Genomic DNA, 18,245 nt, shown 5'->3' on the forward strand with positions numbered 1-18,245 from the left:
CACGAGTCGGTGTAACGGCCATCAGGAACACATGACATGACCTTGCATGTGACGCTTGACGCCGTTGCTGTTTTTGAGTTCGTATAGGAAAGCTTTCATTGTGACAGTCGTTTGCAACAGTTTGCAGTCGCTTGTTTCCTCGGGGTGTGTGCGTATAATTCATCGGCTGAAAAAGCATAACGTTTCGGGGATAGAAAATTTAATTGAAAAAACTGTGTTTGATAGCATCAACCTTATTACGCCGCTTTCACTTAGCTTATGTATGTTATATACGTTAGTGTCGAAATTAGTATTCGGAAGATAATTGGTCATCCCTCCAAAAGAAGCGGTCACTGACGAGAAGTGTTTCAAAATTTATAACGATGAGCGACGATCAGACAAACGAGCAGAATCCGACTGCAGAGGTAAGAATTCGATTTATCAATCGGACAATTGATTTTAAGAAATGGGTTAAAAGAAAATAAAATGATCATAATATGATGTATCGCAAAATTATTAAGAAATTATATATATTTTTTTATATTAGAAAATTATTAAGACGCATGATTCTTTCCATTTGTTTGAAAGTCATTTCATTGTTCATTGATCGATTACAACATTTTTTTTGCATTATTACATATAAATACATAACATATTTAAATAGAGATAAACAGTAATTTACGCAAATTATTTATATATGATAATTTCTAGATATAAATATAACATATGTGTGATAGCGAGAAAAATAAATTATATATATAGTATTTTATATTATTATAATTTTAGTATAAACTATAATTCATAAATAGAAAGTGGTTGATAAAAATTTTGCTTTTACAGAACGTTTTGTATTCATACAATTATTGCATTTATGCAATTAATAAATCTTTATTGAATTTTATTATAGTTGTCATCGAGTGATATAGAAAAATTGGAAGAAGCAAAGTTAAAAGCAAAATTCCCAAACGCAGCTAATCGACCATTTGGTGGTCATTCTGCATTTTTGCAAAAAAAGCTAGCAAAAGGAGTAAATATCAATTTGTTATTATTATCTAGAGTTCTTATATTATAATATTATAGATATTTTTAAAGAAATATTATATTTATGTTTCTTTAAAACGCTCTGCTTTGTTAAGATTGATGATTACATTGCTTTTAGCAAAAATATTTTGATTCTGGGGATTATCAAATGGCGAGACAGAAATCTACAGCTAAGCCAAAGCCAACTGGTGTTCTGCCAACAGGGGATGCTATACCAACACCAGAAACAGTACCACAACGAAAAACATCTATCATACAACAAAAATTTAATACATCAACAACATCTTCATAAGATAAGATCGTCATTTTTTAAACTATATTTTGTTAAGTAGTCTTATATATTTGGATACCAGAGTAATATGGTTCCTTATAAATAGCTGGAGATTTAAATACAATCTCATATTTAAAATTTTTTTTTAAACATTTCTTTAATTATTTTATATAATATAAAATTCTTGTGTCTTTAGTGAATCAATTATTTTTTAGCTACTTATTCTTAAAAAAGCATCTGTAATATTACAATAAAAATCATATTCTTTATATATGTGCCACAGTGATATCTAAATTTTATTATGTATGCAATTTTATAAGTGATTATTTCTCTCCTTCAGTTTAAAAAAAAAATTGCTTTTCACATTAGTACATTTTTGTTAATTATTCTCAGATATCTTTATTTCAAGTATTTTATTTGATATATAGTAAAAAATCAAAGATAAGAAATTTATGAATGTATTCAGATTGTATTGTTAGTCAGCAATAAATATGCATCTTAGATGCATGCACGTGTAAAAATTTATATTGAAAATACGAGAAAGTAAATGAATCTAATAAGAATCAATATTTATTAACAATATAAGAATTTGTCTTGGTGACATAAATATGATAACTTTAATCCACTAGTGCACGATTGAAGGTAAAAAGATACACACAGATCTGCATTTTCAAAGCTGCTGTGATGTGCTTAGTAAGACTATTTTCTTATGAAATATTTCGCGTATATTTACTATGAAAATCTGTAAAATGAATATAAAAATTTTAAATGTAATTACAAATTTGCTTATTATATATATATATATATATATATATATATTTAGTATAATATATTGCAACTAAAAAAGCCTTTCTTTATTATTTATTCTTACCTTGTCACTGATTGATTTAGTAATTATAGTTGATACTTATTATGGTATAAAAAATATAAAGTTTATTACGTCAAAATTTTTTATTTTAAATTTCAACATTAGCATAAATATATTAAAGTATTTATTTTGAAGTATAATAATTTTTCAGTAGTATTGCATGCGCGCGATTTTATTGATATAATAACCAAAAATAAACATATTAATTAAATAAGATGCACAATCTATATAATATTTGGTCAATAAATTGTGTTAAAAAATAATTTTATTTAAAAGAAATATATATAATCGCATTAATAATCGAAAAATATTTATGATTATGGAATATATAAGTTACATATAATGTAAATAATATAATATAATATAAACATGTGATTGATTAGTATGTATTTATTAATATATATTCTATTATTGTCTTATAAATAGTCTAACAGTAACTCTAAAATATATACGTATATAATCCTACCTATATTAAGCACATCTATACATATATAAATATAACAAAAACTTAAATTAACTCAATTATTTTTTCCAAAATTTGTTTTAATCACCTGTATTTAAAAAATTATTATTTATATAAAATATATTTTATATATATATATATATATATATATATATATATATATATATATATATATCAAAGTATTTGTATAAAATATATCACTATATATTTTGCGATTTATTGGCGCTTATAATTCCTTTATCCGTTCATATTATTCATTCTTATTATAAAAAATATTATGATATTAATGTCAGAGTACAGCGGATTTTATTGATACATTTTCTCTATTAAATCAGCATACATATTTATAACTATATTTCTTCTAAGCTTTAATGTGGGCCCTAATTCACCAGTTGGAATTGAAAAGTCATGCGGAAGAATCTCGAATTTTTGTACTTTTTGAGCATTACTTATAGCATACGCGTTTGCTCTTTTGATTGCTTTGTCGATTTCCTCATATATCTGAAAGAATATATTTTATAATGCATATTATTTTCTATATGATATGTGAGATATAAATGTTGTTTTAATTGCTTAACACATGTACAAGAATATTATAATAATAATGAGTTTTTTTAAATATCTAACTTACAAGCGGATCACGAGAACTTATGACATCTGTCACTGTCTTAGCATCACTACCAATAGACTTTGCCCATTTTAATACGTCGGGATTCAATGTATCTAAAGGTTCACCAGTTTCACTATCCATATTGCTCTGAAAAAACATGATATAAATAATTAATAATCTATAAGAAAGTTACTTACACGTACATACTTCTATATTTATATACCTTGAGTGTGACAAGAACAGTCAAATATTTTCTTTTATCTCCAATTAACATAGCATTACTTAACGCTGGTAATTCTGACAGTATTGCATTCTCTATATTTAATGGCGCTACATTTTCTCCTCCGCTTGTGATTATAAGTTCTTTTATTCTACCTGCAAATATGTATAAAATATATATTTTTATTGTTTGCTTACATAATATTATATGTATTTAATTGTATTGACAAAAATAATATTTTTACCGGTAATGGATAGAATTCCGTTTGAATCTATTTTGCCAAGATCACCACTATGTAACCAGCCATTTTTATCTTTAGCTTCTTCAGTTTTCTCTGGTGCATTTAAATAACCCATAAATACGTGTCGTCCGCCCATGCAGACTTCCCCTTCACCATTTTCATCTATATTGTCCAATTTTGTATATACTCCAGGTAAAGGAATTCCAACGCCGTATGTTCTAATAAAAAGAATTTTTGAATATGTTTATTAATTTTTGAAGATATATGAATAATAGTTTTTTTTAAAGCAAAACTTTTACCATAAATGCAATATAAAGAATGAAAGCAAATATGATTTACCTATATTCTTTATGATTTCCTACGGTATGACCGCCACTACATTCAGACATTCCGTATGCCTCTATTATGGGTATGTCTAAACTCAGAAAATATTTTTTAATATCTATATTTAAAGGTGCTGCTGCGGTAACAAATATTCGGCATTTTTGTAGACCCAATGCTGCCTTTATTTTGTCAAAAACAAGCCATTTTGCAAAAACATAGCTCCAGTTTTTATAATCCACGCCATTCATCTTATTCGTGTAGTAATAAAGCCCTTGCGCTTTTGCCCATTTAGCAATCCAGGTCTTTATTGCACCGTTACTGCGCGCCTTTTCTTGCATTTTCTCGTATATCTTTTCCCATACTCTCGGCACCGCTAACATAGCAGTTGGTTGCGCCACAAGCAACGTTTCTACTAACGAACCTCTAAGCGCGTTTTTATCCGCAAAGTATACCGTAGTTGCTGCAAGTACATTTCCTATAATGTCACATATCTGAAATTAATAGAATAATATTTTATTATGAATTCTATTCTCCACCCCTTCATCGCGGTAAATATTATTAATTATTATATCGAGATTAATATTTTCATTTGAAATATATGTAATTTCGAAAAATCTCACCTGTGCTGCAATATGAGATAATGGCAAATAACTAACTAAAGTCTCCGACTTTTCCTGTATCTGTAGTTTGATAAACAACAATCGTGCATCATACAAGAGATTATCATGACTCAACATCACAGCTTTTGGCTTTCCAATCGTTCCTGACTATACGAATAATTGTAAATTACAAATTAAACATATATATATATATATATATATATATATATATATATATATGCATATTAATGATGGATATTTATTTAATTGATGTGACAAATTCAACGTACCGTGTAAACTAAAGTACAACACTCATTTGCTCCAATCGTCTTTAACACAGACAGTAATTTACTGTCCGATACTTTTTTACCTATCTCCAATAAATCCTTCCACTGAAAAACAAATATAATAATAAATCATATATTCTAAACGAAAAAAGAAAAGAACATTCTTGGAGTTTTTAGTCATATACGCACGCTTAAAACATCTTTTTCGGTAGGTATGCCGCTGTATTGAATGATCGCTTTCAAGTTAGGCAGATTCTTTTTTATTTGTAAGATTTTCTCCAATTGTTTCCTGTCTTCAACGACTATTATATTTGCCTTACTATGTTCAGCGCAATATTGGCATGCCTCCGGAGAATTTGTGGTATAAATTCCTGTAGCAAGTCCGCTAAAACAGAATAATAAATCATTTATTTTAAAAATTAGTAAAAAACAATGAAAGTACACGCTGTTAAAAAAATTATTATTATCGCTTTTTGTTTTTACCCGGCATATATAGCTGCGAGATCGGCGATAAACCATTCCGGACTATTAAATCCTAATAAACATACACTATGATGTCGCTCCAAACCAAGTTCCAAAAACGCTTTAGCGACAGTTCTTACAGTCTGTTCGTATTCTCTGTAATACAAATTAACGCATTGTTGTTCATCATATTATTTATCGTATTCAACATAGTTTTCGAACTTGTCGAATTTATCTATAAATTATTTCGAGGTATAGAAAAATAAGAAAAAATGATGAAAGAAATTTATATAAGTAAATAAGTTTATATTTCGTAAAGTTAGAATTAAAGAGATAAAAAAATAAAAAATAACATTATTAAACATTAACCATTAAACATTATTATATTATTCAATTTTATATTAATTTTATTACTTAATAATTCAGATAATGGGATAATTATTATCTAAATGTTAACAAAATTTCTTTTACATACATACCGGTAAGTATACATAGTCCTCTTGCCATCGACACCAGGACAAGAAACCAATGCAATATGATCAGGATAGAGATTTGCTGTTTTAGTGAAAGCTCCAGGAATTGATACAGGTATGCTTGAATTGCATTCGTTCTTGTCTAATTTTATTCGAACTTTACCATTAGCTTCACATGTAGTATCCACGTCCGTAGCCAATACCTGATCAGGCCCTGAAAATAATCAAACAGTATCTTATGCGTCTTATCTTTAAGGATATGGATCTATAAAAAATCTCCGTACAAGAAGAAAAGAAGAAAATATACAATATTTTATTGCAGGAAAATTTCATAAATGATATTATTCATCTAAAGCACGAATAAATAAATCTATTGCGATTTTAATCGTTATAATTACAAAAGTTAATAAAATGCAGATATAAAAATTTGATATAATCTTGAAAAAAATTTGATATATAAATAATTTTGTATAATAGTAGTATTACCATCAAGTCCAGTCTCACTAGCCGTTGCATATCTGATCGATTGATTCATTTCCTATAATCAATTTTACATATATATCTTAAATATAAACATGATATAATATTAATATTTTAAATAAATTGAAGAAACTCGTAGTTTATCGTAATAATGGTGAATTATAAAACGAGAGAAATGTGCATTTTTTTTCTTCCAAAATATGAATATAAATTTGAATTAAATATATAGTCACAAAAGTAGTATTTTACCAATATTTATGTATCTATACTATCAAATGTAATATATTACTGTATTTAATAGAGTATAGATTAACAGAATATATCGAATTTGTTCTTTTTGATTCTTACATTAATAAATAATTATAAATTTTGATTGATCTGGAAATCTTAGATTTGCAGAAAAAAAACGAAAAAGTATAAAAAAGTACGCTTTTTGTCATTAAAATTTGAGCCATGTCATATGTCAATCAGATGTTCACATATGCTCAAGATTCGCTCGATAAATTTTTTTTCTATTAGTAAAGTCTTTCTGTTAACAAGTGTTAAAACGTGTAACAAGTATTAAAAAGTGTAAAAAAGAACGCTTTTTTGTCATTTTAAAATTTGAACATTGCCATATGTCAACTAGATGTTCAAATATGCACAAGATTCGCTCGATAAATTTTGTTCTATTAATATTTTTCTGTAAACATTATAATTGAAAAATTGTGCTGCTATATATATATATATATATATATATATATATATATATATATAGGATATATTATATTCATGTATATTATAAAAAATAAAATCAGTACCCTTGGGGAAATAGAGATATTATATTTGCTTCCTTGGTAGAATTATCAATTACATAGTTTCGACATAATGAAATAAATACATAAATCTATAAAATGCGATAGAAGATATATTAAAGCTATCATATTTCTCATCATTTTTTTTCCGAAATTACTGATTAATACGACAGGATTGAAATTTTTTTGTAAATGTATTATAGATTCTCAAATTGAAACATCGAAAGTATCAAATATACATAAAATATCTCTATTCGGCTAAACTTTAAGAAATGGTGAAGTGGTAAAGATTCAATATTTAAAAAGAATTAAAAATAGTCGCTATATCTAGTATTTATGCTAACTAAATAATAAGGATTTAATTTAAAATAACGCGATTTAATTGTACATTTTTAATATGTATATTATATCGTGATACCTTATCGTCTCGTATAAATCCATTTACTGCATGGAATTGTATGGCTGACATTTTATCTGAAATAATAATAAAGAATAAATAGTGATAAGACTTAGTAAAATCATATGATGAATTTTTGTTTGCGCTTATTCACTTTTGACATTTTTTTTCTTTTTTTTTATCAACAGTAGTCGGAAAGTTATATTTTACTTTCAATCTCCTTTTTTTATCACACGAGCTTGTAATTCAAAAACATTTTAATAATAAATGTTAATAATAAATCGGTAATAATAAATGAATAATCTTTTAAAAATAAATTTATACATATATGTAAAATATATAATATAATATATAATATAATATATTATATAATATAATACATCTGTAAACAACACGTGACAATGTAAGTGTAAATAAGAGAGTAAAGCAAACAGATAGTATATACAAAAAATAAAAACACGCATGCTGATATTGATACCAATACGAAGAGAAAAATTGCCGATAATGCAAATTTATTACATGAATTTAGATTAAAAATCAGCAAATATTGATGATATTCTATTAAATATTACAAATAATATTGCAAAAAATATTACATATTGGTTAAAGTAATATGATTTTTTTATAGAAATATATATTTCAATTTTTGTTATAATTTGTCGTAATTTTTAAAATTCCACTTTTATTATAAATATTTATAATTTTTAAAATAATATATATTTATGAAAATGTAGACAAAATTTTGATTTAAAATATTTATTTAACGAAAGAATATTATTCAATGAGTTATTATAATATGAACTATAAAAAGCAGAAATGCGTAAGTACTTAGCGTACAATGCACACATTATTTTCCTGAAGAAAACTTAGGAAGAATTATATTAATATGACAGAAATAAACATTAATATATAAAATTTAGCACATCCACGGGATAATCAACTGAGAAAAATTTCGAGTTTTAATTTTATTTTAAATATAATTATTAACCTGCTTTTGATTCAAATAAGATTAAATATTAAAATACATAGCGAACATGTTTTAACTATTAATTAAGAATATATTACGCATTGATGTGTATAAAATATTGTACTATTTTACACATTCAAAGAAGTATCAGTTATTAGTTATTAGATTATTAGTTTTAACTTTCATCTTTTAAAAGGATAAGTATAACGTATTGTGAATGCTGATATAATTTCTATGTGTGTGGCATCAGAAGATTATTCGCGATTAATACTGTTTATGACAGAATTATATTCTATTCATTCATCTTATTTTAATCATTGATGTATATGTGTATACTTGAAAGTTAATACAGAAAGAGAAAAAGTATTTTTAAAATCAAAGTCCAGAAACATTGTTGTATGTTCTATAATTATAAAGTGATAAAATTATATCAGAAATGTCTTTAATCGGTGTCTCACGTCAATCCATGTAAAGAGAATCATTAGAGTATGTATAAAAAGCAGAAAATATTATATATATATATATATATATATATATATATTGCAGTTTTTCATATAATACTTACAGGAGAGAACACTGAAATTAAAGGAATTTATTAACTATGTGAGGAAATAAATCTACTTTAAGTATGTGCGTACGCAATTGATTCCGAAGAATAACTGAACGAATGCACAGCTGCGATCGATAATCATTGAACATAATGTTCCAAAGATAATGACGCAAAACATATTTTTATGACTTTTTTATTTAAAAAAAAAAATTTATAATTCTGTACAGTTAAATACTATAATTATGTATAGTTAAATTATGTACAATTAAATACTGCAAACATCGTCGATAATTTTTTGTAAAATTATACTCTATTGATATGGATAAGTGATATCTAAAATTTTGTAAAACATGTAGATCGATAACCGGCGACGACTACTATTTGCAATGAACTTTCTTTCTGTCAAATGTCGCGATAGATGACCAAAGTGCACCCGCAAGATATTAGCATTTATTAGAGACATTGCATTACATAAACTTATAAATTCCATTTAATTGATAGACTGACGCAACAGATAATATCATAAAAACAACTCGCTTGCGAATGCCGATCGTAATGACGCTTTGAAAAATAGATCAATTTTTTTTCTTTTTGAATAGAAGGTCTACGCATGAAAAAAGTCCAAGTTTTTGCACGTAAAATCCTCAGTGTTATAATTTTTAAATTGCAAATAATAAAACACATACAAATAATATAAACACTATATAAAAATTTGAAATTTGATATTCTGTAAATGTTGGAGTAAATGTTGGAAAGCGGCAACATATTTCGATTCCGAACGCACACTTCTCGCATCTATGATTTTTTTTATATTACCGCGCGCGTTTTGTGCGCGTCATTTATGTTAGTTTTTATTTGTTATTAACATTATTACATATAATCTTTATATAATTATAAATAATTACGTTATTCTTAAGATCTCTCTAAAAACAGTTTTCATATTTGTAGGACTCTGACATATGAGGAATTATAACCTAATTAGTATTTTATTCAGTATTATGTAACTACGCAAAACTGTTATATAAATGAATTATATGCATGTATAATAAATATGCAATACGCAATATTACTTCATAATCTCTATATATGTATATTATGAAAAAATTCATTAAATTTTTATAGATCCAATGTATAACAAGAAATATAAAAAATTAATCGCTTAAAATTCACAAACCAATTTTTCTGTCGTTATAAAACGACGTTTATATACGTACAAAAACGTATTTATATACATACATTTACGTACAAACCGTTGTTTTTTAAAAAAATAAAAAAAACAGTTATTAATAAAAAAAGTGTTCTATATTTCTTTATTTTTCGATTTTCGAAAAGAAATTGATATTTTTTACCGATAAGAAATATCAATTTCTTATCGATATACTTTTTGTGTTCTATTTTTTTTCGAATGATGCACATATTATCTCTCTCATAAGACAATATCAAGGTTTTATTTATAATAATAAGTCTAAATCTAATAATTACTAAATCTAGCGAGTATTTTTTTGTCATTACATGATGTTTAAAAAGTGTATGTTGCATACTTGTTGCATAAGAAAAGCAAAATACATTTGCATGAAAAGTGCAAAATATTTAATTATGTCTGAATGACTTGTAACTTTGAATCATAGCAACTACAAATTAAAATTAATAAACAGCGATGTCGTCGAAAAAAATATGCATATTATTTAAGAAACGAATATATATCTACAATTAATAGCAAATTAAAAAATTAGAATGAGAGACAAAGAGAGGATAATCTTTCTCTATCTTTCCTTGCAAAGCCTTGCATATTTAAATAATAAAAGTATAAAATATTTAAATTTTCGTGTAATATATTTTTTATAAGTAAAAATCCAATATGCAACAGTTTTTTTCAATTTCCTGTTTTGTCATTATAGTCATATATTAAATTATATTAGCGAGAGAAATATGTGACTCAAAAAGATATGATTTTTTTTTTTGTCAAAATAAATCGAAATACCTTAGATTACAAATAATTATATTGTCGTAAATCTCTGGCATATATATATATATATATATATATATATATATATATATATATATATATAAATTTCCTTTCTATTTTTAAAAATCATTAATAAGTATACAATAGAAATATGATACGATAAATTAACAATAAGATAATTATGAGTCAGATAATATAAATTTCAACTCATATAATGAAGAGTGAATCATTTATTATATATATATATATATATGTGTGTGTGTGTGTGTGTGTGTGTGTGTGTGGGTGCGTGCGTGCGTGCGTGCGCGTGCGCGTCGGGTGCGCTAAGTGTCTTTTGTCTGGCCAATATACGAAGCGCTACAATTCTTACAATTTATTTTGTAAACAACCTCCGTTCTATTGCTAATAGGCAAACTATCCTGACACTTAAGCACCCGAGTCAAGGAACATTGTAATAATATAAAAATGCACGAAAGTAATTTATCCGTAATTAGCAAACACAAATTAAAATTTGATCATGACTTCGATTGGTCAGCGCCTGATATTCTACATAACGAAAAACATGTAAGAAAGAGAGAAATAGCTGAAATGTTTTTTATTAAAAAATTTGACAACACTATTAATTCCCAAAAAGATACAGAGAATTTAAACAACATATACGATAAATTAATAAAGGTCGTTTAGTTGATCTCAGTATTCCAAACATAGTGGTTGACACAATGTCAGTTTGACATTTCGATTTTTCTCTTTCTACTTTTTAATTATAACGTAAGTTGCTTAATCCTATTTTTTTCTTTGTAACATGACTATCATTATTTATTGTATTGTAATTTTAGTTTCACTTGATAAGGACCAAAACCATATGGTCGAAACGTCGTGATATAATAATCAAACAATAAATTGCCAGTTTGGTCGTATAAACACTTGTTTATTAAAATAAATAAATATTATAGTCAAAAAGGCTCTAATCTGCAGATTAGATTAGATTATCATTTAAAATGATATGATATGAAAATATATTAAAACATACGAGATATAATTATTAATCTTTATGTTATATATAAAATATGTGTCTAATCACATGTGTCTAATCTAATCTGCATATTAGAGCCTTTTTGACTATAATCTTCATCTATTCTAATTATTTTGTACTTGAAAATTGGTTTGTAATTTACACAAACACACACAGACATCAATAGTTATATCATAACTTATTTACGAACCGGATATATAAAAAATATGTATTCCTTTCTCTTTCAGCCTTGGCATATATTGATAATTTAAAATAAATTGTAAACAAATTCAACAAAAAATTTGGTTCTGTAAAGAAAACAAAAATTTTAATAAGACCTACAAATATCATCAATTTATTGAAAGTAATCTTTCAACTTTAATTTTCAAAATGCACAATTAAAATAATTTATTTAACATTTTATAAATATAGCAGTATGATCGTATTTACATGGACATATTTTTTTCTCTATTAATATATAATATTACAAAAGTATAAATTCTCTCGAAATGTAATTATTTGAAAATTTATGCGAAAAAATGAGATTCTAATATTTATTACATACTTTAGTAACAAATTTTGATTAGTCGTCCTATTAAGAAAATATAATTGTATCAATATAATTTTTTTGATATCGGAAAAATCTATTATGAATTGTGAAAACAAATAGTGCGTACATATAAATACGTAATATATTTTTATATATTAATATTATAAAAAATATATAATACAGACCTAATATTATAAAAAAATGTGTCTAATACAGGGCATTTAATATGAAAGGGGTTTAATACAATGATAACAAATATGTTAAAAAGAATACGTTATATAAGAAAATTTTAGTAAAAAAAATTGTAGAGATGTTATAAAAAAAAAATCACATATATCTGAATACATCTAAAATATTCGAATATCCAAATATTAAAAATATTGACATCAATCATAATACACGAATTGATAATATTAATAGTCAATACATTGCCGTCTAGTTACCTGAAAATTGATCGTAACCGGTCAATGTTACTTGAAAGCTTTAAGTTAATTGCTATGAGCTATGAGATTTTGCAATGGTTATAGTACAATATAAAATATTAATGTGAAAGCATGTCGTCACTTCGGTAAGAATATAAGAATATATTTCCATATCATGTATACAGAATCATGTAAAAAAAAAAACTTAAAATGCGATCATTTTGTCGTATTATATCTTATAGATATGATACATTAATAACTTCTTTATTCTGCAGAATGCAGAATCTGTCATTATTTTCTCATATGTATTATTAGATCTAAAATTCTATGCAATTAGATCTAGTTACGTAGAAATAATCTACAAACAATTGCAATGCATATGTATGAAGAATGGTTATTTCAATTTGATGATGAAGAACATTTGACAGGAAAATATTAATAAAATTTGTTTTATGTTAAAATTAACATAAGCGCAAAGTTCAAAATTAATAGTACACTTGTACATATAGTACATATAGCAATAAAATATTAAAGTTCAAAATTTTTAAAAATACAATTGAAAAAGAACGCATGCGTGATTAAAAACTTTACTATACTGTTACTTTTTGCTACTTTGCAATTTTTTTCACGAACTCGTAATTTTCGATGTTAAAGAATAAATTGTAAATTAATGTTATGTTAAAATATTTGAAAATTGTTTATTTAAAAATAATTATTCCGTTATTTTCAATCTTTATAATTTGCGATAAGTTCAATACTTTTCCACAAAAGATAAAGGATTATTTCGAAGATAACATATGGGATATCCTAATTTTTTAAACGAAGTTGTGAGATCAAATAAAATGTACATATCCCTTCATTTAAAAAACAGAAGAAATTAACTAATTTAATTAATTTTTTATTGCAGCAATTCTATGGGATATTATAAAAAGATAAAATAATTCTATATCATGCAAAACAATATACAAACAATTTTTTTATCACACATACATTTTACTCCTCTTTTATAAATCTTTTAATTATTCTCATTTTTATTTTATTACAATCCAAATATATCTCTAAAGATGATATATCTGCATTATCTTGTATTTACCTTTTCGCCTTCTCGATCACTTATTATAAATAAACAGCCTACACATACACGACCTGTTCTGGATAAGGAATTAGATTACTCCGAACTGTATGGAAGCTCTTACAATACTGACTTTTCAGAAAGAACTCGGTCTGCTTATGTCTGCTTATGATTAGGCCACATATGAACTACGACGTTTGATATATTATATACGACAGGAATATGTTATTAAATTCCTACGTAACAATTCTTCATCACAAAACCGGAAGATCGAATCCGTGAAATCGAAATTGATCAGAAGTGTGCCGATTCTTTAGTTAGATCATTCTCAGCTAGATTCCTAAGCCAATTAAATTATTTATCTATGTGTATATTAAGAAAGACCTAATAAAAATCAAAACTAGTTCTACTAGATAAAAAAATAGTAAGGGAAATACTACTTTCTAGTACGTGCATCAATAGCCGAAAAAATTCGTATTTGCTTATAGTGTATTATTACTATTTGAATATATTTCGTAGATAGATAATGATAATAGACTTAAATTTATTGAAAAACTAAAATTATTGAGAACTTTTGTTTAGGATTAGAAAATACTTTGCATAGTAATAAAAGAAGACTCAAAATTGTAATCTACTGATTTCGATAAAACTTTATATAAAATTCTGGCAAGTTCCCCTTGAGATATCTTTTTTTAGAATAGATTAGTCGTTTTCGAAATAATCAGGTACAAAGTTTATTGGATGTAAAACTTTTTTATCATGTAAAAAAATGTTTATCATACTTTAATAAATAAATGTTTATGGTGACATCTATGTAAAGTAATCATAAATATTCGCGCGATGAATAAAATTATCACTTTATATTTAATAATAAAAGTAGTAATGCGACAAGTTTAAATATTATTTATCTTCTCAAATCTGACAATCTCAATCTGTAATGCATTAATTCCATGCTAGTTTTTTTTTTATAAATATAGTTGAGTAACGTAGGTGAATAAAGTAAAAAGAACAAGCCAAAATTAAACAAAGTGTAAGTCGGCGATATCGAATATAATGTATTGCATTACATATATTTTTGTGTTCTTTATTATTAAATATTTATCTATATTACGAAATGTTGTAATAGACACTATTCTATTTTAACATACAGTTATAATAAATTGATCAACTTATTATTAATTAGTCATTATTTAATCTTAGTTAATTGTCCTAAATTGCTCCTTTCTATGAATCCAGCCAAAAAATAAAATTTTAGCATAAACACATGACGAATAAAAGAGGTTTTTTCCTAGACTAAAAATTAACTAACTTAAAAATCGTGATATACAGGGTGTTAAAAAATTAGACCGACAAACCTTGAAGATAAATAGAGGATTTCAAAAGAAACATTTCTAATAAAATTATTTTTCTCTTCAACGTTTAGTTTTAATACTACTAGTGAAAGTATTTTCTTCTACTTGTATAAAAACTCGCTCTTCAAATCAGACTTCTTGCTGAACGTTGTTGTCCTTGTCCTTTCTAAAAGAATCATTCTCTCGTAAATGTTAATGAATGAACTAAAGACCTATTGTATTGAGAATTTGAATATAATATAAGACTAGAACAAAAGAGGAATATCATTAACAAAAAATGTTTATTTTCGAATCCTCTATTTACTTTCAAAGTTTGTCGGTCTAATTTTTTAACATCCTGTATATAAAATAATTATTAATTTCTCTTTATTAATATAAACCTATAACTTTTAATATAAACCTATTTTTGTCTGAAAAAAAACAATATTCTTAAATTCCAAAAAAATCCATCTTACAAAAAAAAAAAAAAATGCTACATCTGAAGACACTCACTTTATAAACTTATCGAAATCAATCATCATAATAATAATCATAATAATTGTTGATAATGTAATTCTTAAAACCTGCTTTAAGTGATTTATAATTTGCAAGAAAATTGAAGACAAAATTCTATTGTTATAATTTTATTTATTATTTATTTGAAATAAAATACATATATGTATGAACTGATAATTAGGATTATTAGGATATGCAATACAATTCTAAAATTCTATATAGAATTATCTTGAATTTTGCTGCATTGCATTATTATATATCATCCAAAGCAAGCTTAAGATAATATATATATATAAATGTACATATTTATGTAAAATCTTTACATAAATTGATATTGTTTATACAGATAAAGTATTAAATCAGTACAATAGAATATATGATATTTAATATGAACAATTTTTGAATATAATGATCAATGAATAATAGAATCAGTGATTTTTATAGTTTAAACATGTTAGTTAACTTGCATAGAAATAACGCATAATTGATAGCAAATCATCTTTTATTATAAATGGAAATTATTATAAATGGAAATATTATCTATATATTATATGATTGTGTTCATATTAAAATAAGTAAATCAAATTGATATCTTGTGAAATCAGTTGAGTAGAATATATAGGAATTAAATAACATACATTACTGAGATCCTGTCGATAATAATGCTAAGACCGCGCTAGTAACTCCTACGGAAAGTATATAGTTTACTGCAGGTGTGAATGTTTTCAGAATGTAAAACGAAGATACAATAACAAATGCCAAAAAAAGGGCATTATTGTAGAAAATTGAAAATGTTGTTGCTTCGTAATCTGCCACTTCGTTCTTCTTCCACAAAATCCTAGATATTTAAACATTATGTGTTAATTAATATATTTGTGTTAATTAATATATATAATGCAGAGATTACGAAAAATAATATTACAATAACATCATCTATGTTCAAATTGATACTAGTAATTACTCAGATAATGAATTCAAAATGTTACTAATTTTGTTATTTGTTTCAGAAAAATATAATATACCTTTCATCTTTTTCTTTCTTGCTCATTTTCTTATCTTCTGCAAGTTTGCGGCTTATTTCCTTCGTTACAGCATCTTCCCTTTTAACAGCAATCTGTATAATATGTAAAATATATAAAATTATTATATTTGTATTGTTATATAATTATACATTCTTATTATTACTTTTAAATATTATAAATATATATGTATATACCTTATGCTTGAGGATGAATTTTGTATTTTTATATGCCAATGCAAGAGCATATGTACTTGCCAATGTAACCAATACAAAAGAGATTAAATTGGAATACAGATCAATTAGATGTATTCTCCAAAACAACCCTATAAACATATATAATATATATTAAACACATATAATATATATAGTTAATGAGAACTAAAAATCTTATATTTATTATAATAAAAAATCAAATATAAAGAAACAATAATAGACTGAAATATATGAAACTATAATATACTTGTTATTATAAAATTAGACTTAAATTATGTATTGATAAAAGAAAATTCTCTGATTTAAATATATATGTATATTGGATAACTCAAAAGTTGACATCATAAATATAAATAATACTAAAATATATAATCATAGAATTTGACTACTATTAATAGTAATTAATTTCTAAGCTATAACCATATATCCAATTTCAATTAACTATATTTTAAATCAGATGACATAAAATCAATGTAAAATTTTGTAATAAAAATCTGAGTGCATACAAAAAAGAATGATTAAAAATAAAATATATATAATAAATTTAATAAATCTGCGCTCACAGATGGGTATCGCCGAAACGATGAAAGCATTGCCGTAGAATAACGCCGAGGATTTCGTTGAGACATTTCTGGAGAAATCTTGTAACAATAGCTCCTCTTCTTTCGTAAATGCCTTAGACTTTCCCGACATTTTCAATAATTTTTTGGCAGATAGAAGATCGAATAACCAAACAACTCTTCGCCACGATACTCGAGATGCGACAGCCTGAAACAAACGACACGCATGCGTAAAGAGACGATAAACAGATGTGCGATATGACGACGTTGGACGACGTTGGACGACGTGTCCAGCGAGACGTCATTGCTATCGATGTATTGATATATCGATTGTGAGACCTGGTCCTATAGGTTATTCATTTCAAGCTTTCATCGAACGTTTATTATCGACCGCAGTTATATTAATAATTTAATTCTTAGATATTAATTCTTTCTTTCTTTCTCTCTTTAATATATATAATATATAATTTTCAACAATATATATTTTTTGATGATTAAAAAATGCGAGAAGAGAATATCAATAGGTTAAATTAAAAATATTAAATATATAAACACA

The 18,245-nt window shown here is 25.2% G+C and overlaps 3 protein-coding genes across 5 annotated transcripts; 1 reads left to right on the forward strand and 2 right to left on the reverse strand.

The window, feature by feature from the left end:
- Positions 1–9: 9 nt before the first annotated feature.
- Positions 10–1,560, forward strand: LOC126850072 (alpha-endosulfine). Its single transcript, XM_050592699.1, has 3 exons — positions 10–404; positions 887–1,006; positions 1,139–1,560. Exons 1-3 carry the CDS (start codon positions 363–365, stop codon positions 1,310–1,312), a joined length of 336 nt encoding a protein of 111 aa, XP_050448656.1. The 5' UTR covers positions 10–362; the 3' UTR covers positions 1,313–1,560.
- An 846-nt stretch (positions 1,561–2,406) lies between these two features.
- Positions 2,407–14,593, reverse strand: LOC126849983 (very long-chain-fatty-acid--CoA ligase bubblegum). 3 transcript variants are annotated; one of them, XM_050592502.1, is made up of 13 exons: positions 14,118–14,593; positions 7,531–7,586; positions 6,325–6,376; positions 5,845–6,052; positions 5,387–5,521; positions 5,093–5,288; positions 4,907–5,008; positions 4,638–4,784; positions 4,033–4,508; positions 3,697–3,911; positions 3,456–3,607; positions 3,254–3,379; positions 2,407–3,123 (listed from the first exon to the last, which is right to left on the reverse strand). In XM_050592502.1, the coding sequence occupies exons 2-13, from the start codon at positions 7,579–7,581 to the stop codon at positions 2,929–2,931; spliced, it is 2,055 nt and encodes a 684-aa protein (XP_050448459.1). In that variant the 5' UTR covers positions 7,582–7,586; positions 14,118–14,593; the 3' UTR covers positions 2,407–2,928. The 3 variants fall into 3 exon arrangements, with proteins under 3 accessions (XP_050448459.1, XP_050448457.1, XP_050448458.1); XM_050592500.1 differs by having other exon boundaries at positions 14,070–14,592; XM_050592501.1 differs by lacking the exon at positions 14,118–14,593 and adding an exon at positions 9,042–9,128.
- Positions 14,594–15,077: 484 nt separating this feature from the next.
- On the reverse strand, positions 15,078–17,927 carry LOC126850078 (translocon-associated protein subunit gamma). The gene is made up of 4 exons (XM_050592713.1): positions 17,693–17,927; positions 17,112–17,239; positions 16,918–17,009; positions 15,078–16,733 (listed from the first exon to the last, which is right to left on the reverse strand). The coding sequence occupies exons 1-4, from the start codon at positions 17,820–17,822 to the stop codon at positions 16,535–16,537; spliced, it is 549 nt and encodes a 182-aa protein (XP_050448670.1). The 5' UTR covers positions 17,823–17,927; the 3' UTR covers positions 15,078–16,534.
- Between the last annotated feature and the right edge of the window lie 318 nt (positions 17,928–18,245).

Source organism: Cataglyphis hispanica, chromosome 5 (genome assembly GCF_021464435.1).
Source record: "Cataglyphis hispanica isolate Lineage 1 chromosome 5, ULB_Chis1_1.0, whole genome shotgun sequence".
Taxonomy (NCBI): Eukaryota; Metazoa; Arthropoda; class Insecta; order Hymenoptera; family Formicidae; genus Cataglyphis; species Cataglyphis hispanica.